We start from the raw sequence: 25,839 nt of genomic DNA on the forward strand, positions 1-25,839 counted from the left end.
CCGATGGTGTCGGTCAGAACCATCAAATCGTAAAAAAGTTAAATATTGATGATCCGTTCCTTCCCCGGGTCACTTGAGCTCTAACTGCCGCGTGTCCTTGAGCAAGACACTGAACCCCGAGGGTCACATGACTGTAAGTCGCTTTGGATGAAAGCGTCAGGTAAATTAAATATAATGTAACACGTGTTCCAAGTGGAATAATAATGTACTGCCCCCCCCCCCCCAACGGGCACATTTATAATCTGCAGTCAGGAGGCGTCATTACGGGGAGATTTGATTTAGATCAGCGTTTCCGACGAGGCTCATCGCTCCCCGAGACGGGATGCTTACTGTACGCCTCTCTGTTTCCTTTATGGGGGGGGGGGGGGGTCTCATCAGCACCGCCTCAGGAGTGATGAACCCTTTAAGCGTCTCCTCGTCATATCTTCTCACGCGGAGTAAGATGAGAGCCGATGTCGATGCTCTCCACTTGACTTGAAGCTCGATGGCGTTCGGCTTCGCACCACCTGCCCCCCCCCCCTCCGGCCCCCTCCGGCCCCCTCCACTCTCAAGGTAAAACTCGGCTCGCTCAACAAGAGATGCGTCTCCGTGACCGCCATCCGGTCCCGACGGCGCGGCAGGAAGGAGAAGACGGCGTGACGTCTTACGTCTCTGCGCTCCGCCACCAGCCTCGTCAGCCGCTCCACCAGGTGCGTGACGAAGATGACGTCCATGACGTCGGTGAAGTGCGCCGCCCTGCTGGTGAAGGCCACCAGCTGCCGGCCCAGAGGCTGAGCGCTGGTGGTGTTGACGGGGATCTGGAACACAACACAAAGGGTGAGGGTCATTTGTGTGCAGACGTTGGTGACGCTCGTGTGCAGACGTTGCCGTGGTTACCTGCGTGAGCTCGTGCAGCGAGCGGGTCAGCTCGCTGGCGTACGGGCACCGGGTGTAGTCGTCCTGGGCCCAGCGGCCGGCGCGGTCGCAGCTCCGCCACGCCTTCTTCGCCTTCTTCTCACTCGCCCTCTTCTTCGCCTCCCGGCCCGAGAGGCGGACCGGGGTGGGGGCGGAGCCGGCGTCGGCGGGAGCGCAGGGCAGGAAGGCGAGGACGCCGGCCAACGTCTTCGGCCACCTGCGAGACATCGGTCAGCGGGGCGAGGCGGGAATCTTCACTTCACAACAGACGGCCGTCGTATCCTCCCCGGACTCCGGGAATTATGAATCAGCATATTAGATTCACAACGAGCTCCAATTACTTGTTTTTTGTGTTTGTTTTTTTTACTTAATTAACTCGATCAACTCAAAATCGCGAGTTTAACTCGGCCCGTGTGTAATTTATTCTCTGGCTTCGAATCCAGATTATTTTTTATTGGGGTTCATTTTTGTTCCTGGCGTAGAATAATATAACGTTTCATACGGGGATAAAAATAATTGGAGCTTCGCTGCCACGGAAATAATTGAATCGGGGAAGCGTGTTTTTAGTTTATTGGAGCCGAGTCCAACTTTATGAAAGCCGGATACTTAATTACCACGGATGGAGCGAGAGGAGGACGTGTGTGTAGGAAGAGGAGGACATTCCACCTAGAAGAGTAATTACGAGTGTGTGTGGATGACGTCTCCTCTGAGGCAAGACGGGAGACTTTGTAATGTCGCCGAGAGCCGAAAACCCGGAGAGCCGCTCCGCTGGCCGAGGGCTGTGTGTGTGTGTGTGTGGGGGGGGGGGGGGGGGGGGGGCTTTTATGGCAAAATGGAACATTTTCAATTTCCTGTTAGTGTTTCAATAAAATAAAAGCTCATCGGAGCGTGAAGAAGAAAGAAGAGGAGTCCAAACAGTCACACTCCACGATGCCAGCCTCCGCTTCCCCACATCAACACATGAACTGCAGGGTTTGTTTAGGGGGGGAGGGGGGGGGGGTCTACTGTGTGTGAGTCTGTGTGTGTGTGTGTGTGTGGAGCAGCAGCCAATCAGCAGCCAGCTGAGTTTACACAACAAGAGGGAAACAGCTGCTTCTCAGTGAAGAATTCATTCAGAAAACGGTCCCAAGCTCAGAGACATGGAGGACCGTCTGGACCCTCAGAGGAGAACCAGGACCGGGTCTGGACCCTCAGAGGAGAACCGGGTCTGGACCCTCAGAGGAGAACCAGGACCAGGTCTGGGTCCTCAGAGGAGAACCGGGTCTAGATCCTCAGAGGAGAACCGGGTCTGGTTCCTCAGAGAACCTTCAAACCAGGGTTCTCTAAAGAACCTATAAAGGTGTCTCAAATGAAACAAGGGTCCTTCAGTAGTTGAAGGTTCTCCGTAGAACACAAAGCCCTTGTTGTTGTTGTTGTTGTTGTTGACTCACCTGAAGTCGCCCTTGTTGTTGGCGACCCGGTCCGCGGGGCAGTACGGCGCCGACGTCTCCAGAACCACGATCTCCATCTGCTGGGAGGCGTTGCCACGGGAACTGGTGACCAGGCACTCCCAGAGGCCGGCGACGCCCACATCGATGTTAGAGAGGACGACCTCGCTGGAGGAGGACGGAGGCGTGAGAGGGGGGGTGGGGGTGTGTGTGTGTGGGGGGGGGGGTGTGAGTGTGTGTGTGTGTGTGTGTGGGGGGGGGGGGGGTGTGTGTGTGTGTGTGTGTTGGTGATCTTCTTCCTATGAGCTCCAAACGGTCTTGAAGGTTCTGGTCTTGGTTCTGGTCTAGGTTCTGGTCTTGGTTCTGGTCTTGGTTCTGGTCTAGGTTCTGGTCTTGGTTCTGGTCTAGGTTCAGGTCTAGGTTCTGGTCTAGGTTCTGGTCTTGGTTCTGGTCTAGGTTCTGGTCTAGGTTCTGGTCTTGGTTCAGGTCTTGGTTCAGGTCTAGGTTCTGGTCTAGGTGGGTTTAGTGTTAAATGCACATTGAGGATTATCTTTGTGTAAAGTCTTAATGTGGTTTAGATTATTCTTATAATTCTTATAATTATTTAGCTTTGAGGAGGTGATCATCAGCTCCTTGGTGGACTCTGATTGGACGAGGAGGCGATGAGGAGACGAGGAGGAGAGGAGGCGATGAGGAGAGGAGGCGATGAGGAGAGGAGACGATAAGGAGAGGAGACGATGAGGAGAGGAGGCGATGAGGAGAGGAGGCGATGAGGAGAGGAGACGATGAGGAGAGGAGGCGATGAGGAAAGGAGACGATGAGGAGAGGAGACGATGAGGAGAGGAGGCGATGAGGAGAGGAGATGATGAGGAGAGGAGGCGATGAGGAGAGGAGACGATGAGGAGAGGAGGCGATGAGGAGAGGAGACGAGGAGGAGAGGAGGCGATGAGGAGAGGAGGAGGAGAGGAGGCGATGAGGAGAGGAGGCGATGAGGAGACGAGGAGGAGAGGAGACGATGAGGAGAGGAGGCGATGAGGAGAGGAGGCGATGAGGAGAGGAGGCGATGAGGAGAGGAGACGATGAGGAGAGGAGGCGATGAGGAGAGGAGGCGATGAGGAGATGAGGAGGAGAGGAGGCGATGAGGAGGAGAGGAGAGGAGGCGAGAGAGGAGGAGAGGAGGCGCGGAGAGGAGGCGCGGAGAGGAGGAGCGGAGAGGAGGCGAGAGAGGAGGAGAGGAGACGATGAGGAGAGGAGAGGAGGAGGAGGAGGCGATGATGAGGAGAGGAGACGATGAGGAGAGGAGACGATGAGGAGAGGAGGCGATGAGGAGAGGAGGCGATGAGGAGAGGAGACGATGAGGAGAGGAGGCGATGAGGAGAGGAGGCGATGAGGAGACGAGGAGAGGAGACGATGAGGAGAGGAGACGATGAGGAGAGGAGGCGATGAGGAGAGGAGACGATGAGGAGAGGAGACGATGAGGAGAGGAGGCGATGAGGAGGACAAGAAGAAAGTAGAGCTGCCGCTAGGCAACAGGCCTCATCGCCATGGAGATGATCCCTCTGTGAGACATGATGTTGATTTGACAACAAGACATAGACTGAGTGTGTGTGTGTGTGGGGGGGGGGGGTCTACTGTGTATGTGTGTGCTATGTGTGTGTATCTAGTGTGTGTGTGTGTCTATACTGTGTTTGTGTCTAGTGTGTGTGTGTTGTGTGTCTCTATACTGTGTGTGCATGTGTGTGTGTGTGTGTGTGTGTGTGTGTGTGTGTGTGTGTGTGTGTGTGAGGATAAGTGTCTGAGAGGCGCTCAACACTCGTATATCACTCCAGACATGTGAATGTCCCAGAATGCACTGGGGTGAAAACAACACATTCTACCGGCGCTATGCATGCGTTTGGACTTTTGAAGAAGACGAGTGAAGGTGAAGAGAGGACAGCCACGACTCAGAAACACAACATCACCGGAGACCGCATTGCATTCTGGGCAATGGAGTCCAGAACCAACTGACTCACAGCCGACCTCTGTGACCTCCAGCGGCTCCCGGTCCATTGAAACGCTGTCAAACACGGGACAGGCAGAGGACAGTCGGCCCCCCCCCCATCAGACCCCCCCCCCTCAGACCCCCCCCCCCTCGCCGGCTCAGTGACATCATCAGTCCTGATTTCATCTCCTCGTCCTGATTGCTTTTCTAAAAGACCTGAACTGAGACCATGACACCCGGGAACAGGTGTGTGTGTGTGTGTGTGTGTGTGTGTGTGCGTGCGTGCTTCTGTTGTGTCTGTGTGTGTGTGCGTGCGTGTGTGTTTGTGTGCAGATGTACTTGTGTGCGTGAGTTTGTGTGTGTGTGTGTGTGTGTGTGTAGGGGTCAGGGAACACATGTGTGGTTTGTTGCGTGTGTGTATTGACAATTATCCTTAGAAAAACTAAATAAAGAGATTCTTATCCAAAAGGATTTCCACAGACTCTCACCAGTTGAATCGTCTGATTGTCGTAGAGTTGTTGTTGTTGTTCTGTTGTGTTATTTGTATTTACTTGTTGTTTTTTGTTGTCTGGTATTGCATAACTTTTACACTGCACCATTGTGCATCCCGGGGCTCGTTGGGGAGCGTTCAGGCTCATCAGGTTCATCCCCGTGTTGACGTGAAGATGCAGGTAGAATATGTGGGCATCACTTCCCTCCCATACACACTGAATAGCTCCGTACACGTCCAATCAGCTGGTCCTCTCTCTCCATCTCTCCATCCCTCCATCCCTCCATCCCTCCATCCCTCCATCAGAGGCTCCTCATCATTCACAGTTCTCCGTGTAACTAAGAGCTTTTGTTTGTCTTGGCTGACTGAAACTGGCAGCAGTAAACGGGATCAACCCGGAGGTAGGACTGCATATCAAATCAATCAAAATGTGGTCTCCATGGCAACAGCAGGGTGTAAACCGGCTGCTGAGTTCATGGCATGAAAAATGAGGCAGGAAATAGAAAACACAACAACAACAAAAACAATTGCAACAGGAAGAGATGTAAAGGAAAAGAGTCGTAGAACCGGGGGAGACGTGCGGGTCGAGTTCATGTCTGTGAGCGGAACAGAAGAAGAGCTTTGGAGAGGAGGGAGAGGGCCGAGGGCCGCTTCCCTTCTGCCTCTGTGATGCTTCCAAACCAGGTTCTTGTGGGGGCCTTATGGGGGCCTCAAGGGGCCTCATGTGGCCTCATAAGGGCCTCAAGGGGCCTCATGTGGGCTTCATGGCGCCTCAAGGGGCCACATAGGGACTCATGGGGGCCTCATAAGGGCCTCAATGGGCCTCATGGGGCCTCATAAGGGCCTCAATGGGCCTCCTCCCCCCCCCTACTGGCCTACCTGTGTAATCAGAGTCTGTGACGATGCGAGAGAGAAAAAAGACGCATCACGCCGTTTTTCCCCGGCGAGCAAAGATCACGTGATGTTTGTTGGCCGTTTAACAAAAGCGGGATTAGTAGAATTCAGCGTTTTGGGTTCGACCTCTACAGAGGTCGCTCCGCCGAGGTCGTCCACAGAGGTCGCTCCGCCGAGGTCGTCCACAGAGGTCGTCCACAGAGGTCGCTCCACAGAGGTCGTCCACAGAGGTCGTCCACCGAGGTCGTCCACAGAGGTCGTCCACAGAGGTCGCTCCACAGAGGTCGCTCCACAGAGGTCGTCCACAGAGGTCGTCCACAGAGGTCGTCCACCGAGGTCGCTCCACCGAGGTCGTCCACAGAGGTCGCTCCACCGAGGTCGCTCCACAGAGGTCGTCCACAGAGGTCGTCCACAGAGGTCATCCACCGAGGTCGCTCCACCGAGGTCGTCCACAGAGGTCGCTCCACAGAGGTCGCTCCACAGAGGTCGCTCCACAGAGGTCATCCACCGAGGTCGTCCACAGAGGTCGCTCCACCGAGGTCGCTCCACAGAGGTCGTCCACAGAGGTCGTCCACAGAGGTCATCCACCGAGGTCGCTCCACCGAGGTCGTCCACAGAGGTCGTCCACAGAGGTCGTCCACCGAGGTCGCTCCACCGAGGTCGTCCACAGAGGTCGTCCACAGAGGTCGTCCACAGAGGTCGTCCACAGAGGTCGTCCACAGAGGTCGTCCACAGAGGTCATCCACCGAGGTCGGTCCACCGAGGTCGTCCACAGAGGTCGCTCCACAGAGGTCGCTCCACAGAGGTCGCTCCACAGAGGTCGTCCACAGAGGTCGTCCACAGAGGTCGTCCACCGAGGTCGCTCCACCGAGGTCGTCCACAGAGGTCGCTCCACAGAGGTCGCTCCACAGAGGTCGTCCACAGAGGTCGCTCCACCGAGGTCGCTCCACAGAGGTCGTCCACAGAGGTCGTCCACAGAGGTCGTCCACAGAGGTCATCCACCGAGGTCGCTCCACCGAGGTCGTCCACCGAGGTCGTCCACAGAGGTCGTCCACAGAGGTCGTCCACAGAGGTCGTCCACCGAGGTCGCTCCACCGAGGTCGTCCACAGAGGTCGCTCCACAGAGGTCGTCCACAGAGGTCACTCCACCGAGGTCGTCCACCGAGGTCGCTCCACAGAGGTCGTCCACAGAGGTCGTCCACAGAGGTCGTCCACCGAGGTCGCTCCACCGAGGTCGTCCACAGAGGTCGTCCACAGAGGTCGTCCACAGAGGTCGCTCCACCGAGGTCGCTCCACCGAGGTCGTCCACCGAGGTCGCTCCACCGAGGTCGCTCCACAGAGGTCGCTCCACAGAGGTCACTCCACAGAGGTCGCTCCACAGAGGTCGCTCCACCGAGGTCGCTCCACAGAGGTCACTCCACAGAGGTCGTCCACCGAGGTCGCTCCACCGAGGTCGCTCCACAGAGGTCGCTCCACAGAGGTCGCTCCACAGAGGTCGTCCACAGAGGTCGCTCCACCGAGGTCGCTCCACCGAGGTCGTCCACAGAGGTCGCTCCACCGAGGTCGCTCCACAGAGGTCGCTCCACAGAGGTCGCTCCACAGAGGTCGCTCCACCGAGGTCGCTCCACAGAGGTCGCTCCACAGAGGTCGTCCACAGAGGTCGTCCACCGAGGTCGTCCACCGAGGTCGCTCCACCGAGGTCGTCCACCGAGGTCGCTCCACAGAGGTCGCTCCACAGAGGTCGTCCACAGAGGTCGCTCCACCGAGGTCGTCCACCGAGGTCGCTCCACAGCTAAACCGCAGCTCGCCGAGGTGAGCGCCGCCAACGCCGCGCGACAAATAAGCAAAACATTACAGCTACGTGTCGGAGCGGTGAGATCACGGGATTTAAAAATCGCCCCCCCCCCTACACACACACACACATACACACACACACACACACACATACACACACACACACGTCTCTGTCGGCGCCGCAGTCTGAAGACTCGTGGAGGTTGAGGGTGAAGTTCAGACGCCATTGTTGTTGTTGGAGCTCGTCGGCTCTGGAGATGACGGCTGCCAAGAGCAACATGACCTGAATGCTGTGATGGGGGGGGGGTGGTATTTGCTTTACTTGTCTCCGCACCAGGGGAGCGCTGGGTGATTGCAGAGCGGGGCCCCGAATCAGAATGTGAGCTCCGAGATATCCATCACGAGGAAAGTGAAGTCAACTTTGTGTGTGTGTGTGTGTGCGTGTGTGTGTGCGTTACATCCGTGTCTGCATGTGACCTCTGTGAACATGTGTGTGATTCTCTGTGTGTCCTATGACACTGCAGTTTGTGTTTATTTTGACTTCATCTGAATACGTGGACACACACACACACACCCTTAGACGTGTGTGTGTGTGTGTGTGTGTCAGCTAATCCCCCCCCCCCCTCCTCTACCTGGTGAGCAGGCAGCAGTCGTGCAGCAGCGTCTCCTCCACGTAGATGCCGCGGTCCTCCCGCGTGGTCACGGCGAGGCCCTCGTGGCGCCACCGCAGCTCCACCGTGGGGTCCAGGCGGGAGGCGGTGCACTGCAGGGGCAGCCGGTCCCCGTGGAACACCAGCTGCCTCTGGGAGGGGATGAGCTGGAAGAGGGGCATCTCCAGAGGGCCGTCTGGAAGGGGGGTCGAAAAGAAGAAGAGGCGGGATCAAAGGATTTAGAGGGTCGCTATTGGCTGGTGTGTTTAAATCTACAGAAGCGGAATCACACGCATGAATTAAAATCGGACACGCATCGGCCCTGAGATGCATCCTTGCACGGTGCACACACACACACACACACACACATTCTGTCAAGGTCACACTCCTCCCGCATGGTGATCCTAGATGCACGGCGGCTGATGAAGACGAGCAGCTCTCCCCTGGACTCTCCTTGACTCTTCACGTGTTCACGGCGGAGGCCGGTGAGAGGATTACTCACCGAGCAGCCGGCTAAATCCTTTGTTTTGATTCGCCGGAGAGAATACGGCTGCGATAAGGACTGAGATGAGAAGACATGGAGAGAGTCTTGAGTCCGCTGGCAGGATATGGAAGAGGGTTTTTTGATTTATTCATTTTTTGAGGTGAAAAACCCTCAAATAAACCCTGTGGATGTAGAAGATGTAAAGGTGGGATGACACCAAAAGCGACGTGAGTTGCTCCGCCTCTTTCGCCTCAAGTTGAAATATTCCAACGTTGGCGAAAAATTCGAGTTGGCGAGTAGCGAGAGCCAATCAGCGTCGAGCTGCTCCTCCGTTGGTGAATCTAACTGCTGCTCTAGTGGAGCTGAAGAGACATTCAGACGTAGAGGTGAAGGTCACCGAGCTGTGAGCCTACGGGTGATGTCATGGATAAATATATATATATATATATATATATATATATATATATTAATGTAATGAACCCAAACACGAGGGCCCTACATGTTCACACGTTTGTGGGACGTCTTCAACACGTATGAAGCAGAACTAGTGGTGAGTTCTTCATGGTGGAGGAAGGAGATGATAACTGTTTCCACGGAGTAAAGCCACGCCCCCTCTAAGCCCCGCCCCCTCTAAGGCACGAATCGAAGCGAATGAGGCAAAAAGCCACGAATGGTCCAGCGAGTGACCTCACGCTGTTGGTGTGAACGAGGAATACACGTCTTGAACCAGGCTGCACCTGTGGAGACGGCCATGTTTATTTGTTTGTATTTTCTTCGACGAGGCCGGCGCCTCGCAGTCGTACGAGACATTTCCCTGGACGCGCTCCAGAGAGCGGCGTAAGCGAGCGCTCTGCCTTCGCTCGTATTCCAATCCATCGCGGGATGTTTGCCGCCGACAGGCAATCCAACACATGGCTCAGGAAGGAGTTTTTCTATTGCTCCGTGCGTCTGTTTGGGGGAAGAGAACAAAGAAAAAAAGGGATTGAAAAAAAGAGATTCATGTCAGGGGCTGAACGTCTCCGGCCCCACAACTCCATATCCCCCCCCCCCCCCCCCCCGGCGATCACGGCTATGAGCTCGTCTCCGTGTGATGACTCCAGCCAGCGCGGCTCGAGGCCGAGAAGCTCTGTGATCGTCCTCGGCGACGGCGGCCGATGTTCTCGCCCCCCCCCCCCCCGGGGCGTCGACTGCTGGCTGAAGCCGACGCTGTTGAAACAACAGCTCTGAGGATCAGAGTGCGGCCGGCGGCCACGGCCAGAGCCCAATGCAATTATTGGTTGTTTTGTGAGTGTGTGTGTGAGTGTGTGAGTGTGTGAGTGTGTGTGAGTGTGTGTGTGTGTGTGAAAGGAGGAGAGATGGCACAGTGATGTGTGTGAGTGTTGGTGTGAGGCCGTTGGCAGCGTGGCTCATGTGGCACCAACACCGATGCTCCTTGGCGACCGTTGTTGGGATGCAGTGAACGTCTTCTCCACCGAGACTGGAGCTTCTTTTTATTATTACATCCTTAAAATGTTGGAGGAGTCCTATTTTCAGACTGCAGCCTCGCCGTTAGCACCGCCGTTTGGCACCGCCGTTAGCACAGCCGTGTGGTACCGCCGTTAGCAGCGGCCGCATTCCAAAAAGATGCATGAAAGTTTCACTGTTTATCCACAAGGAAAAGTATTCTTCTCGTTAGATGTTGATCCTCATAGATTCGGTGTTGAAGCTCAAGCAGCAGACTCTCTGCTGTTCTACTCCCCACAGACTTCATTATCAAAGCAACCGGTTCAAGCAAATGAAATGAATAAAGAAAGGTGTGTGGCTAAACTTCAAAGACCCAGATGACAGAGTAACTTAAGTCATATTTCATGATGTTTTGATAGCATTGAATTATTGGAGGCACATCACGGGTTTAAAGACATATGGGGCTGCGTGTGGGATTATATTTAATGACAAGATGCCCGAAATGGGCCATTGCACTGCTGTGTCATCATGCACTTCATACTGCTCTATAGAAAGCAGGGCGCAGTGAGCCGCCCCACGCTCTCCGTCGGCGCCGTATCGTCGCTAAAGAACGAGAAGGCCGCGTCGAGATGAGCCGAACAGACGCCCGACCTGACCTCGCCGCAGGAAGCACGTGATCCCGGCAGGAAGCCGCGAGGCGCTCCTCGGTCACCCCTCATTTGCAGGCGATACCCGACCCGCGTCGGCGGGGGGGGACCAGGGCTCCATGCCGGAATGCACGCCGCAGACATCTGCTCCCCATCAAGCTGCAGCCGCTGGAGGAAGAAACAGACGCATCTTCTATGACACGTCGAAAGAAAGAAGAAAAAAAAGCTGTGGGTGGCGGGCGGGCGGATATCTCAGTGGAGAAATATGAATATTTCCGATGGCATTTTCGGAAGTGCGGAAGAGGGGATATTTTCATCATTTTTCTCGATTACGAGAACCTGGCATCAGGTGCGTGAGCAGTAACCCATCCACGCGGCCTTAACGAGGTCTCGGCCCGCGGGCGTCGCCGTGCGACATTCCCGTTACGGAGTGAACATGTGTCCGTTGGAGCGCCGCGCCGGATGCAATCGGAAAGTGCCGGTTGTCAAGTGAATGAGTGAGGTTCGTGGAGATGGAGTCGCGTGAGCGTTATGGCCGTAATCCGATAACGGTTGCTTTTTAGGGTCTTGAAAAAAGAGACGCCGGATTCCCCCGCGGCTCAGAATCAGCCCGTGGTTACTTCCGGATTGTTCCGTGTAAATGAAATAATAACATACATAATTAGGATTACGTAGAATGACAGGGTCTCGTTCGTCGTCTGCACACTGTGTCACATCTTTATGTGATGGTGTCTCCCCCCCCCCCCCCCCACCACCACCACCACCTCCCTTTCCAAGTCCTTCCATGCACACATTCTCGCATACATGCACAACCTGATTATTTTCTCATTCCGGCGCCATATCGCCGGCGTGAACCAGATGTCAGGAGAAGAAGAGGGATGATTCTATCACATCGGAGATACAATTCCCCCGCGAGCCGCCGCATGGGAAACTGGGAGATAGAGCAACGGAGGGGAGACGGGGGGAGGGAGGCAACGGGGAGATTGCCTGTCTGTAACCGGTCCGTCAGAGAGAGAGAGAGAGCGAGAGAGATAAAGACTCTTGGATTCCTCTTCACTGAGGCAACTGTTTTAGCCTAAAAACTCTGTTTGCTGCACCAACTGCTGATAGACACGATTTAGTCTTCAGACTCCATCCATCCATTTAATCCGGGGTCGGAGTGGCAGCCGACCCAGCAGGCTGACCCAGACTTCCCTCTCACCCGCAACCCTTTCTAGCTCACTCTGGAGGATCTAGGCGTTCCCAGGCCAGCTGGACAGGTATAAACCTTCCAGCTAACGTAACTGGAAAAGGAAGTCCAGGAGGCATCCAAATCAGAAGCCCGAACTACCTCTGCAGACTCATTTCGACACGCAGGAGTAGCGTCTCGACTCCAAGCTCACTCCTGATGTCTGAGCTCCTTACCCTATCTCTAAGGCTGAGCCCAACCACACTACAGAGGAAACTCATCTCCTTACCCTATCTCTAAGGCTGAGCCCAACCACTCTACAGAGGAAACTCATCTCCTTACCCTATCTCTAAGGCTGAGCCCGGCCACCCTACAGAGGAAACTCATCTCCTTACCTTATCTCTAAGGCTGAGCCCAACCACCCTACAGAGGAAACTCATCTCCTTACCCTATCTCTAAGGCTGAGCCCAACCACCCTACAGAGGAAACTCATCTCCTTACCCTATCTCTAAGGCTGAGCCCGGCCCCCCTACGGAGGAAACTCATGTCCTTACCCTATCTCTAAGGCTGAGCCCGGCCCCCCTACGGAGGAAACTCATGTCCTTACCCTATCTCTAAGGCTGAGCCCAACCCCCCTACAGAGGAAACTCATGTCCTTACCCTATCTCTAAGGCTGAGCCCGGCCCCCCTACGGAGGAAACTCATGTCCTTACCCTATCTCTAAGGCTGAGCCCAACCACCATACAGAGGAAACTCATCTCCTTACCCTATCTCTAAGGCTGAGTCTGGCCACCCTACGGAGGAAACTCATTTTGTCCGCTTGTATCCGCGACCTCGTTCTTTCGGTCTCGACCCAGAGCTCGTGACCGTAGGTGACTCTGATCACCTCATCCTCACCGGCTGCAAAACGCCCCAGTGAATGCCGGAGGTCGCGGTCCGAGGAGGACCGCATCATCTGCACACAGCAGAGAGGCGATCCCGAGAGCCCCGAACCCGTCGTTATCCACCCCCCGGATGAGCCTAGATATCCTGTCGACGAAAAGCACAAACAGGACCGGTGATGAAGGGCGGCCCTGGCGGAGGCCGACACCCACTGGGAACGTCTCTGTCTTAATGCCGAGAATATGAACACAGCTCTTACTGCAGGCGCACCGAGACCGGATAGCCCGTTGTAACGAGTCTGGACCCCCATATTCCTGCAGCACCCCCCACAAAAAAAACGTAGGGATCCGGTCGGACGCCTTCTCCAAGTCCACGAAGCACATGGAGACTAATTGGGCAAACTCCCAGGACCCCTCCAGTAGTCTTGCGAGGGTAAAGAGCTGGTCCACGGTTCCTGGATTGGGACGGAATCCGCACTGCTGGTCTTGAATCTGTCGTTCGGCCAGCGGTCGGAGCCTCCCCTCCAGCACCCTGGAAGAAGCTTTCCCCTGGAGGCTGAGAAGTGTGATACCATGATAGTTCGAGTACACCCTCGGGCCCCCTTTTTAAAAATGGGAACCACCACCCTGCTCTGCCAGTCCAAAGGCACTGTCCCTGACAACCAATGTGACATTGAAGAGGCGTGTCAGCAAAAACAGCCCAACAAGCATCCGAGGTCGGATCTCATCTGCCACCGAGGAGCTTTTTGACAACCGTAGCGGCCTCCGCCAGGGATATGGGTGAGACCCCCCTCCCCCGAAAGTCCTTCTTCAAGAGACTCTTTTTTTTTTTGGCCTGGGGCTTTCTGTCTGGTAATTCTGCACTAAATCATCCCCTCATATTAGGCTTGTCAAACAGTTCACAGCAAGTGGGGAGAGAACACCGAAGAGAGAGAGACCTATTATCAGAAGAGATCTACTTCATCATGTTCTCAGTCTGCGAAGCACTTGGAACAGCAATGTTAGTGAACTGCTAATGAGAAGTCTCAGAGACGTTCCTCAAGGGTCTGTTACCGGCTGATTTAGGATCAGCAAAACCTGCAGAAGAAGAAACTATTTGATCTGGACGGAGTCTTTGCTTCTTCACTGTGAAAGTGTCAAAGTTAAAGGGAAAATATCTGCTAAGGCCCTTACTACACTCCAGAGCCCCACCACACAGTAGACCCCCACCACACTGGAGGCCCTTACTACACTCCAGACCCCCACCACACAGTAGGCCCCCACCAACCTGTAGCCCCCCACCAACCTGTAGGCCCCACCACCCTGTAGGCCCCCACCAACCTGTAGCCCCCCACCAACCTGTAGGCCCCCACCAATCTGTAGGCCCCCACCACCCTGTAGGCCCCCACCAACCTGTAGCCCCCCACCAACCTGTAGGCCCCCACCAACCTGTAGGCCCCACCAACCTGTAGGCCCCCACCAACCTGTAGGCCCCCACCAACCTGTAGACCCTTACCAACCAGTAGGCCCCCACCACCCTGTAGGCCCTTACCACATATGAGCTGCTGTTCCAGGAGGTTGTGGAACTCCAGCCCGTGGAGGCGGGCGGGGAACACGCACACCGTGTCGTTGCCAATCCTCACCGAGTGTCTCCGGGCCCAGAGGAGCAGCCACTTCAGCTGGCAGTCGCAGAACAGCGTCTGGGCGCTGAAGTGCCTGGCGGGGCGGAGAGAACCATCACGCGGTTAGAACCTGCGCTGGAGTTGAGCCCCTTAAATCCACACAAGAGTCTTTCTGACACGTCAGAACAGGAAAAAACAATAACAGGTGTTATTGTTTTAATTATTGTGTCGCCAGCTCCAGGGCCCCAGTATTGTGCGCTCTGAATCACTCTGAGCCAGCGCTAATGAGATTAGTCACACATGTGCCCGTTTACTGCTGCAATAAGTCAACATTGGATTGAGTTACTTCCACTTCCAGCCACCAGGGTGTGAATGTGTTTGCTTACAGCACTCTGAGAGCCACCAGGTGCGTGAAGAGTCCCGCGGTCAGCGTGGAGAAGATGTTCCCGGACAGGTTCCTGACGGACAGACACAGACATTCATTCATCGAGAAACTAAAATCCATATCAAACGCTGTATTCAGTGCAACGTGTGTTTTTTTAATTTTCGGGATTACTCACAATTTTGAGAGGCTGCCCAGATCGAGAAACATTTCAGGGGACAGACAGCCAATCCTGTTGGTGGACAGGTCCCTATGAGGACAACAACAACAACAACAAAGAAGAAGAACATTTCAGTTCAGAACATCCATTGTGCTGATATTATACAACTAACAATTCGTTCCCGCGTTAGCATCTGTCTGTGCAGAGATCTCAAGCAGCTGTGGAAGGTGTTAGAAAACCACGTCCATTCATCAGCTCCACTTCCGGGAATAGCTCTCCTGACCTTCTGTGACCTTACACACACACACACACACACACACATACGCCCGCGTGCACACGCCCACGTGCTAATTCAGCGGGCTTCCTTCCGTTAGCCGAGCGCTGTCGCGTCCGTGGCTCCGTGCCCTCGCACTCGGTAATTAAAGAGCTGCTTTTGCTGGAGCAGCTGTGGGAAAATAAGCAGAGCACTCGAGTAATCACCAGTTGGGGAGCACTTAAATTAGCACTCCGCTGCTCCCCGAGCTTGGCGGCACACGCGCGTCGAATCATCGCGCGGCTAACTCACCGCCCGCTTCCCGGCCAGGCCGGATGCCACTAACTATCAGGCTGCAATCATGTCACTCACTCTGGAGGCTATATGGAGATCGCCAGGATGAGGGTAATGGACGGGGGGGATTGACTTGAATAGAAGGAGAAAAACACGCATTCTATGTAATGTTACAGTAAAATGTGTTTGGAGTTAACACACAACTGAAGATGTAAAAAGAAGTACAATTAGGGTGTTGCGATGTTCTGGTTCTGTTTATATTGATTAATAATAAACATTTTATCATTTTGTGTGAATAATCCAACATCTTTAATTAAACTGATGTCCACCGTTATTAAGACAAACATCTTTACACCTCACTACACTCATAAGAAAACGCACAAAGTCAAGATGAGTTTAGCGGATGAATATCTCTTTAAAATTACACAGCTATATTAGCACAATATGTTAATAGTCTCTCTGTAAAAGTAAAATATGTTTAGATATTTTCTTTAGTACAGCTCGTTGAGGCGAATCTCCAAATGGAATGTCTCTGATTTGTGTGTAATATTTTCTAATGTAACACACTATTTATTTCACTTCTATATCACTAATGGTGTTCAATAGATCAACACACAGAAGTAACATACACTCAATAAACCACAATAATAATCCGCTGTCACTGAAACCGACGCCACGAGGGTCGTAACGGGAAGGTGGTTCTTTATTTCGGAAGTGAAATGGCGCGTTCAGACTTTTTTTTGTAGCTTCACGATATTCATCTCACGGAAATTTACTTTTCTGTCGAGTCGCGGGAAAGAATTGTTTGGCTGGATGCTGCTGCTGATTCGTCTGAGAAGAGATTGGAAGGTCCTCTCTGAATCTGTAGGCTGTGAGTGTTACGGCATCCATCGGCGTTAGCTTGTAGCATGCCGTTAGCTGTAGCATGCCGTTAGCTTGTAGCATGCCGGTAGCTTGTAGCATACAGGTAGCTTGTAGCATGCTGTTGGCGTGTAGTATGATGGTAGCTTGTAGCATGCCATTAGCTTGCAGCATGCCGGTAGCTTGTAGCATACAGGTAGCTACGAATGGATTAGTTACTCTTGTAGCCCGGACTCTGCTGTTAAAATTAGAGATGCACCGATCAGGTTTTTTGTGCCGATCACCGATCACTGAAATCAGTATCTGCCGATCCGATAATACCGATCACCGATCACGGTGTCGATTGAAGCATTCTATTTATTGTGTCGCATTATTGCCTAGGACTATGAGGAAATACATATGTAAAGCAACTCAAACATGAAAGAAATTAACGATTTCTTTAAACATTTAGTACTTTTACTTTGAAAAATGTCCTAATTGATACATTAAAATAGTTTGATTGCTATTGTAGGGGATTTCAGATATGTATGGAACACATCTGCATTATTGATTTCCTGGAACTCTTGGGGAAATCTATTTACAGGACTTTTTTTAACATACAAAAGTCTGACTTATTTTTATAAACTCTTCCTTGGTACAGTAAAAATGTTTTAATGTTAGCATAATTTAAGCTAAATCTCAGAAACGATTTATAAAGATACAAAATCAGTTAATTGTTTACTTTTATATGTTCGTGTATGATTTGTCGACATCTTATTTTGAAAAACGGATGTTGTTTCACGTGGTTCTTTCCGCTAACTTTGCAAAACCGGATGTTGTCACTTAAATCCTTCCGCTAACGTTATCAAAACCCTCGCGCTCCCGATCGAATGCGTTTACCGTGAGCATCCGTCTCTAGGGGCAGACATGTGAGAGTCGGCTGAGTCGACCCAGAGATTCAACTCGGGGGACGGGGACGCCGCTCGGTGGTGAGGATCCCCTCTGACCTCTCACTCTGCGGCCCTCGCCGGGCGCTTCGTCTCCGTTGCGCGGCGATTGAAACGTCTGATAGTTCTCGCAGATGTTACGTCATCTGATCGGCCGTTTTGATCGACCGTTTTGAGAACGCCGATCAAAAACGATAATGGGAATATCGGCCGATATGGATCGGTGCATCCCTAGTTAAAATGGTAAATGTCATTATTATTAATCCATATAGGTCCCTTACAAATGTGGACTCTCATTAAAGAAAGGTGAGAGTGACTGACTTCAGGACGATGGGGAGATGGAAGAAAAAACTAATGTGCCTCTAGCAAAGGTTACCTCGTCTTTACCTGTCAGAAGATCAGTGGGTCTAATCTCTTCAAATCTCAGAGGATTAAGTGAATGACACAATGTTTTACTTAACACCTCCTGCCGATGTGCCCTCTAGCAAAATGTGAAAAAAGTGCTGCAGACTGCGTCGCCTCCGGGTCTTCATCAACATGAAGGAAGGCGCTGCTGGAGAAGAAAGGCCACTGTGCCTCCACTCAGCATCGCCTTGGAAGAAGGCCGACGCGGTAGCTTGAGTGCTCGCTTCACTCCGAGAACCAGAGGCCCTCGTGGCCCCTGAAGAAGACTTCATCATACTTACAGTCTCCTCAGAGCCAGCAGACCGCGGAAGGCCCCGGGCTCCACTGTACTTATCAAATTGTTCCTCAGGTCCCTGAAAGAGAGAGAGAGACAAGAGTTGAGTCAGTGATGTATCTACATGTCTGTCTGTCTGTCCGCCTGTCTGTCTGTCTGTCTGTCCGTCTGTCTGTATGTATGTCTGTCTGTCTGTCCGTCCGCCTGTCTGTCCGTCTGTCCGTCTGTCTGTATGTCTATGTCTGTATGTCCGCCTGTCTGTATGTCCGCCTGTCTGTCTGTATGTCCGCCTGTCCGCCTGTCCGTTTGTCCGCCTGTCTGTCTGTCTGTCCGCCTGTCTGTCTGTCTGTCCGCTTGTCTGTCTGTCTCTCTGTCCACCTGTCTGTCTGTCCGCTTGTCTGTCTGTCTGTCTGTCCGTCCGTCCGCCTAAACTTTCCAAGGAAACACAACCAATTTAAATGTGGACGAGGATGTTTATGTTGTTCACACAGTAGAGCGCAGTTCACCGGATGAGGGTTTGCTCGTTGGGACAAAGGGGAAGGATGTCCCGCGTAGACCAAATAATTCAACTCTCAAGTTAAAAACTTAAATGTTGCCATTTCTAAATGATCTACTTTGTTCATACATCGTTTTAGTTGTGAAATAGTTGCTCTTGTTAGCCGGACCATGTTCTGCATGCTCAATACGCAGAGAACACATGATACAACGTGTCGCGGTTCCAGCCCGCCACTCCTTCGTTCGAACCCCGCCGCTTCACCCCAACATTTCTGGCGCTACTAAAAATGGAGCACCAGAGAAAAATAAGAAAATCTCCGCTGGTTTTCTCCACGTGCCAAAGAAAACTTCCTGAAATTGTGTCCCTGGTTTCCGTAGTACTGTATGTCCAATGTCATGCGAATGAGAAGAAGGGTACACCCCCCCCCCCCCATATGTGAGCAACAATGAAACTCAACTCCCAAAACTTCTTTTTTTTCTACAGATGAACATCCTCACAGTCTAGACCAGGGTCAGCCAAAAGGAACAAAACGAGTCCGATAGGACCAGCAAAGACTCCGCCGTTGTCCCACAGTGAAAATAAAAGTCATGCTAAAACTCTCTTTATTTGACGCGAGGGGCTGTTTGGGAGCTAAGAGCTCCCCTCGTCCTCGTCACAGCCGAAGCTCGAGTGCTCACCGTACGACACCCAGTACAGAACACGAGTGGAGGAGCCATGCAGTGCTGTGGGTGGATCGTACAGGACGACTCTCACTGCATCAAAGGCCTCGACGGCTGTTGTGTGCAAGCCGTTGCTCATTCGGTTAATGTTTTAAAGCATTAGTTACACATGCAGAAGACAAGCCATTATTAGCAGCATGAAAAATGACTCCCATCTGGGGGTAATGATCTGTGTCTGGAGCTAAATGGTTCGGCCGATGGTGAAAACGCACTCTGTCTGCAACTATGAGAACTATAAGAACTATGTGGAAATGCTCCGGTTATGAAAGGTGAAGCCAGTGCTCAAGTGGGCGACGGACAGAAACAAAGATGGCAACGGCAAAAAACCAAGATGGCGACCGACAGAAACCAAGATGGCGACCGACAGAAACCAAGATGGCGACGGCCAGAAACCAAGATGGCGACCGACAGAAACCAAGATGGCGACCGACAGAAACAAAGATGGCGACCGACAGAAACAAAGATGGCAACGGCAAAAAACCAAGATGGCGACCGACAGATTTAAAATTGCAATCGAGATTGCAATTTTAAATCTTTTGGATTCAAGTTCTTTTGGGATTGTTCATGAACTTCTGAATCCCTCTTTTCAAATGTTGCTTTATTCATAACACTTAGTCAACGATCATTTTGAGTGGGTGGGTGTTTCATTACTCATTATTATAACAACGTGTTATTCTGTTTTGCCTTTGTTATTCTTATTTTCTTTATTTTTCCTCTTTACAATTGTAATCTGAAACATACACACACAAAATTAAACTACTTGTTATTTGATCACTGTATATCACATTGTGCATTATCAATAAAGTATATTTAAAAAAGATCATTTGGAGAACAGGGCTTCTCGTGTGAGGGAAAGCCGTCAGACCTGAACCAAGGATCTTAAATAAGTGTTATGGATGACGAGTGTTATGGATGACGAGTGTTATGGATGACGAGTGTTATAGGGCGTGTCGGGAGTGTCGGGCGTGTCGGGCGTGTCGGGCGTGTCGGGAGTGTCGGGCGTGTCGGGCCTGTCGGGCGTGTCGGGCCTGTCGGGCGTGTCGGGAGTGTCGGGCCTGTCGGGAGTGTCGGGCGTGTCCGGAGTGTCGGGAGTGTCGGACGTGTCGGGAGTGTCGGGCGTGTCGGGAGTGTCGGACGTGTCGGGCGTGTCGGGCGTGTCGGGCGTGTCGGGCGTGTCGGGCCTGTCGGGCGTGTCGGGCGTGTCGGGCTGTCGGGCCTGTCGGGCCTGTCGGGCGTGTCGGGCGTGTCGGGCGTGTCGGGCGTGTCGGGCCTGTCGGGCCTGTCGGGCCTGTCGGGCGTGTCGGGCGTGTCGGGCCTGTCGGGCGTGTCGGGCCTGTCGGGCCTGTCGGGCGGTCGGGCCGTCGGGCCTGTCGGGCGGTCGGGCCTGTCGGGCCTGTCGGGCGTGTCGGGCCGGGCGTGTCGGGCCTGTCGGGCGGTCGGGCGTGTCGGGCGTGTCGGACGTGTCGGGCGTGTCGGGCGTGTCGGGCGTGTCGGGCGTGTCGGGCCTGTCGGGCGTGTCGGGCGTGTCGGGCGTGTCGGGCGTGTCGGGAGTGTCGGGCCTGTCGGGCCTGTCGGGCGTGTCGGGCGTGTCGGGCGTGTCGGGCCTGTCGGGCCTGTCGGGCGTGTCGGGCGTGTCGGGCCTGTCGGGCCTGTCGGGCGTGTCGGGCGTGTCGGGCCTGTCGGGCGTGTCGGGCCTGTCGGGCCTGTCGGGCGTGTCGGGCCTGTCGGGCCTGTCGGGCGTGTCGGGCGTGTCGGGCGGTCGGCGGTCGGTGTCGGGCCTGTCGGGCCTGTCGGGCGTGTCGGGCGTGTCGGGCCTGTCGGGCGTGTCGGGCCTGTCGGGCCTGTCGGGCGTGTCGGGCGTGTCGGGCGTGTCGGGCGTGTCGGGCCTGTCGGGCGTGTCGGGCGTGTCGGGCGTGTCGGGCGTGTCGGGCCTGTCGGGCGTGTCGGGCCTGTCGGGCCTGTCGGGCGTGTCGGGAGTGTCGGGCCTGTCGGGCGTGTCGGGCCTGTCGGGCCTGTCGGGAGTGTCGGGCCTGTCGGGCCTGTCGGGCGTGTCGGGCCTGTCGGGCCTGTCGGGCGTGTCGGGAGTGTCGGGCCTGTCGGGCCTGTCGGGCGTGTCGGGAGTGTCGGGCCTGTCGGGCCTGTCGGGAGTGTCGGGCCTGTCGGGCCTGTCGGGAGTGTCGGGCGTGTCGGGCGTGTCGGGCGTTGAGCCGCCGGAGCCTCAAATGGATTTTTTCCTCCGTGTGTGTTTGCATTATGGAAATCTTCCCTACAGAAAGGCCCGCGGCATGGATTCATAATTCAACCTTCTCGGCGAGACATTCAGCCCGAGCGGCGGTTGAAACCGTCGCTGTCAAAGCTTTTTTCTTTTTTCTACTCGAGACCGCTACCACCTTAACGTCTCCGCGGCCGCCACCCGGTCGGGACCGCGAGTCACGTTTCCCAAACGCAGGTGGAGCGCAATTTATTTTGCAGACATTTCTCTCAGATTTCAGCGATTAGAGCAGCGGTTCCCCTCTAGTGGGGCGCAGTGGTACTACAGGTGGGGCGCAGGAGGAGATGCAGAAAGAGCTTTTATTGAGAGCTTCACGTGTTGCACAAGTTGAAAGTACACGGACATAAGACTAGGTCATTAATAAATACATGTTGGGATGCCTGTAGCTTCGTGTACATGTGTACGTTACGCCGTTAACGGGTTGATTCTTGCCGTTTCGCCAAAAGCCGTTCACCGTGAGATCGGCCTTTCTGCCGTTGCCCTTCAAAACAAAAGCTCAACATTGAGCATTGAGAGGCCGTATCAACCCCATTTAAAAACATATTTGGAGTAGAAGGCAACTCATTGCAGCCACTAATATGAATAAAACCTGACACAAATATCTGCACTGATTGTGTTTTGCACAGGTTTTACTTATTGTTATTATCCTGAAATGATATTGAATGGAAAACAGGTTAATTGCAGCCACAATAAGTTATTTATTTGCTAGTGTGTTTTTTTTTGCACATGTATACATTTATTTGCATTGTTCTAACAAGTATAAAATTTACTTGAAAATGATTGCAATTTTCTTTTTTCTATTATGTATGTATATTCATTCTAGCACAGATGGAGGAGTCACAAAAAAATATTTCAATAAAAAGTCAGCGTAGGTCATTTTTGTTGGGGTGGGGGGGCGTCAACATGTTTCCTCCTCCAAAGAGGGGCGTGGCAGAAGAAGTTTGAGAACCACTGGATGAAGAGAAAGGAGTGAACAAAAAAGACGACTTCACTTCAGCCAACGCGCAAAAATCAAAACATGAAATAAACAGGAGCGATTTAACAACAGATGGAAGGAGGGGGGGGGGTAGCTCCTCCCTGAGACCCTGAACTGTTGAAGAAGACGCCGTCTCGGTTAACAGCGGCGCAACCGTGTCCTATTTTGGAACGACTGTTTTCATCACCGCCACCGGAACAAAGCAAAAGTTGAAGAAGAGTGTGATGAGGATTCTTCCGTGAGATGTTTTTGATGCGCGGCCTCTTGCTCTCTTGCTTTTTCTTTTTTTTTTATCACATAAGAAAAACAAAACAAGACATAACTCCCAACGCTCCCCAGATGGAAATACATAGTATAGGTCTTTCTGCTGAACCACCAGGTTTCCATCATCCATCTGCTACTTACTGGTTGTTGTTTTAACTGTAGGAGACAATCTGTGATAAACAGCCCGGTGAATTAAACACAGGGGAGACAAAGAAGAAGAACGAGTCCTCAGAGTCTCTCCAAACTTGGTCAGTGAAGCGGTCACACCCATGCTGCTCACATGTTTGGGCCTTGACTGTGACCCAGCAACGCTCCCCAGTGAAATAACAATAAAAGCATTCATATTTCAAGACTGCGCTTTGATCCATTTAAGGCTTCATCTCACTTCGAGTCCTCGCAAGTAAACAGATTAAAAATACATTCTATAAAAAAAGACAGCCAGGCTTTTTACTCAGCAAAGGGATACCTCAATACTGCGTCAGACACCATTGATCATGACCTCCTATTACAGAGACTGAATCAGTCCATTGGCAGTTCGGGTACCGCACTAAGTTGGTTTAGATCCTATTTATCAGATCAATCACGATTTGTATGAAGCCTCGATGACCACCAACGTTAGTCACGGAGTTCCACAAGGTTCTGTCCTTGGACCCTTTTTATTTACCTTATACATGCTTCTTTTAGGCAATATTATCAGGAAACACTTCACAAACTTTCATTGTTATGTACAGTAGATGATACTCAATTATATCTAGCGATCAAACCAGAGGAGACCAACCAGCTCGCTAAAATTCAAGCATGTCTTAAAGACATAAAAACATGGATGACCTGCAACTTCTTGATGTTAAACTCAGACAAAACCGAAGTAATTTTACTCGGCTCTGAGCACCTCAGAGATCAATTATCTGGTGATGTGGTTTCTATAGATGGCATTGCCCTAGCATCCAACACCACTGTCAAGAATCTCAAGGACTGCATTATTTCATCTCAGTAATATTTCAAAAATCAGGCACATCTTGTCTCAAAAAGATGCAGAATAATTGGTTCACGCGTTCGTGACTTCGAGACTGGATTACTGCAACTCCTTATTATTAGGCTGCTCTAATAAATCTCTTAGGTCCCTCCAGTTGATCCAGAATGCTGCAGCTCGTATTCTCACTAAAACTAAGAAAAGAGATCACATCACTCCTGCACTAGCTGCTCTGCACTGGCTCCCCGTAAAATCAAGAATCACTTTAAAAACGATTCTCCTCACCTTGATTGGTGACGCTCCATCATATCTTAAAGAGTTTGTAGTACCATATTGCCCCACTAGAGACACTACAGTGTGGCATGTCTTTGCTGAAGCGCAATCGAAATGTATATCAACGTAATTTTTCATATTGCACCAAATCTGTGTAACAGATGGTATCAACCCCCCTTTAAAATCTCACAGCAGCTGATGAGCCACCAGTCGGCATGGAAACGGCCAACAATACTTCATCCAGTTAGACACTCAAAAATCTTACATTGTAAACAATCAACAGGTGTCTAAGTTAACACGAGCAGAACGAGGGTTCCATGTTGTGACATTATGATGCGTTCTGGCTCTGAGCAAATATTAATTAAAATGTACTTCAAATGTAAGCTCGGCAGATCTAGTTTTGATTATGAATGTTAATGGATACAGTTATTTTAATTAGATATTTTCACAACAACATAAATAGATTTTAGAGATGAATCTGTTAAACCTCTGAACACTAGCAGCTTATTATAGATCCTTTAATCTACTAATGACAACATCTGATTCAATCAGTACAAATATGATCTTTTATTTCCTTATCATTTGTACTATACTATAAATTACTATCACAAAGTAAAAGGAAAACATTTAGAGTTGCTGATGGTTTACACAGACGTTGTTGTCTTGTACACCAGCTGCTATAATAAAAGAAAAGGATGTGTATCTGCCAATATGGATCAGCAATTAGTATCTCAAAAAAAGTTCAATATTATATGTTTCCGATGCATCACTCTGACCCACGAGACGATTGCAAATGTGAGTTTTATGATTCGTTGCAACACTAATTTACATCGAGGGATCTCCCGGTGCTATCGATCCCACCGGGTCAATAATAGTCTTGTTTTCCCCGCCGTCCCCGTTAATAAACTCTGACTCGCTGAGGATGACCTCAAGGTCACCCAACAGGCCAGAGGACGCATCCTCCGGAGGGTTCCCTACGGCCTCATCAATCCGCTGCAGAGGAAAGAGGATGGACCAAATGTCCAACATCCAGCCGGAGCGGCGAACTTTCTCTTTTTTTTTAAACGAACGACGCTGTACTCGCAACTCTGAATGAGCAATTGCAGATGGCCTTCCGAATTCTGATGCCTTCTCCTCCCCCGAGCCAAAGGTCCGCTCAGACAGTTCAGAAAAATTCCTCCGTTTAGTCAAATAGACAGTAAAAAAATAAAGAAATACACCCGCATCACTCCATAAAACAACATTTAAGAGAGTCGACGGAGAATAAATCTCCCGTCACATCCACGGCCTCGACAATAAAAAATAATCTCTGCTGCGAAGACGCTCGTATACATTTGTTTAGCAGTCGTGCTTACAGCGCCGCGTACATCGGACCATCTAGTTTTATCAACAAATAAACCGGAGCTGTAGTTTTTATTTGTGTGTGAAATTAATCAAATACAACTTCATATGCATTTACGCTGAGTGTGAAAAGTGAGTCACTCCATCAGCCCACACGGTGCGGCTCCTTGCAGATGTTCCATGTAAACTGAATGTCGACGAAGAAATAACCTTCAACCGAATGTCGTGCATGTTATAATGTCTTTAAGACATGCTTGAATTTGAGTCCTCTGGTTTGATTGATAGATATAATTGAGTATCATCTGCCTAACAATTACATGTTATGGAGTGTTTCCTGATAATCTTGCCCAAAGGAAGCATAGATAAGGTAAATAAAAGTGGTCCGAGCACAGAACCCTGTGGAACTCTGTTATTAACGTTGGTGGTCATCGAGGCTTCATAGTTTACGAATACACATTAAGATCGATATGATAAATAGGATTTAAACCCACGTAGTGCGGTGCTAAACGTAATCGCAACACCTTATCAACAAAAACAAAAATGTGTCACCCGGTTCACAAACCCAGGAGGAAGCGTCTGAGGCTACATTCAGGAGAGCGGAGAACAGTGGCGGGCTTTG

The 25,839-nt window shown here is 51.9% G+C and overlaps 1 protein-coding gene across 1 annotated transcript in view; it reads right to left on the minus strand.

The window, feature by feature from the left end:
• Nucleotides 1-25,839, minus strand: part of LOC130206781 (adhesion G protein-coupled receptor A3) — a 113,901-nt gene that overhangs the window by 65,411 nt on the left and 22,651 nt on the right. The window contains exons 3-10 of the mRNA XM_056434902.1: nucleotides 17,917-17,988; nucleotides 14,915-14,986; nucleotides 14,741-14,812; nucleotides 14,285-14,448; nucleotides 8,113-8,326; nucleotides 2,325-2,489; nucleotides 877-1,111; nucleotides 648-797 (exon numbers count right to left, since the gene is read on the minus strand). Of these exons, the coding sequence (XP_056290877.1) occupies nucleotides 648-797; nucleotides 877-1,111; nucleotides 2,325-2,489; nucleotides 8,113-8,326; nucleotides 14,285-14,448; nucleotides 14,741-14,812; nucleotides 14,915-14,986; nucleotides 17,917-17,988 (1,144 nt within the window). The remainder of the gene's footprint in view (nucleotides 1-647; nucleotides 798-876; nucleotides 1,112-2,324; nucleotides 2,490-8,112; nucleotides 8,327-14,284; nucleotides 14,449-14,740; nucleotides 14,813-14,914; nucleotides 14,987-17,916; nucleotides 17,989-25,839) is intronic.

The sequence above is a fragment of the Pseudoliparis swirei genome, chromosome 17 (assembly GCF_029220125.1).
Source record: "Pseudoliparis swirei isolate HS2019 ecotype Mariana Trench chromosome 17, NWPU_hadal_v1, whole genome shotgun sequence".
In the NCBI taxonomy this organism is placed as follows: Eukaryota; Metazoa; Chordata; class Actinopteri; order Perciformes; family Liparidae; genus Pseudoliparis; species Pseudoliparis swirei.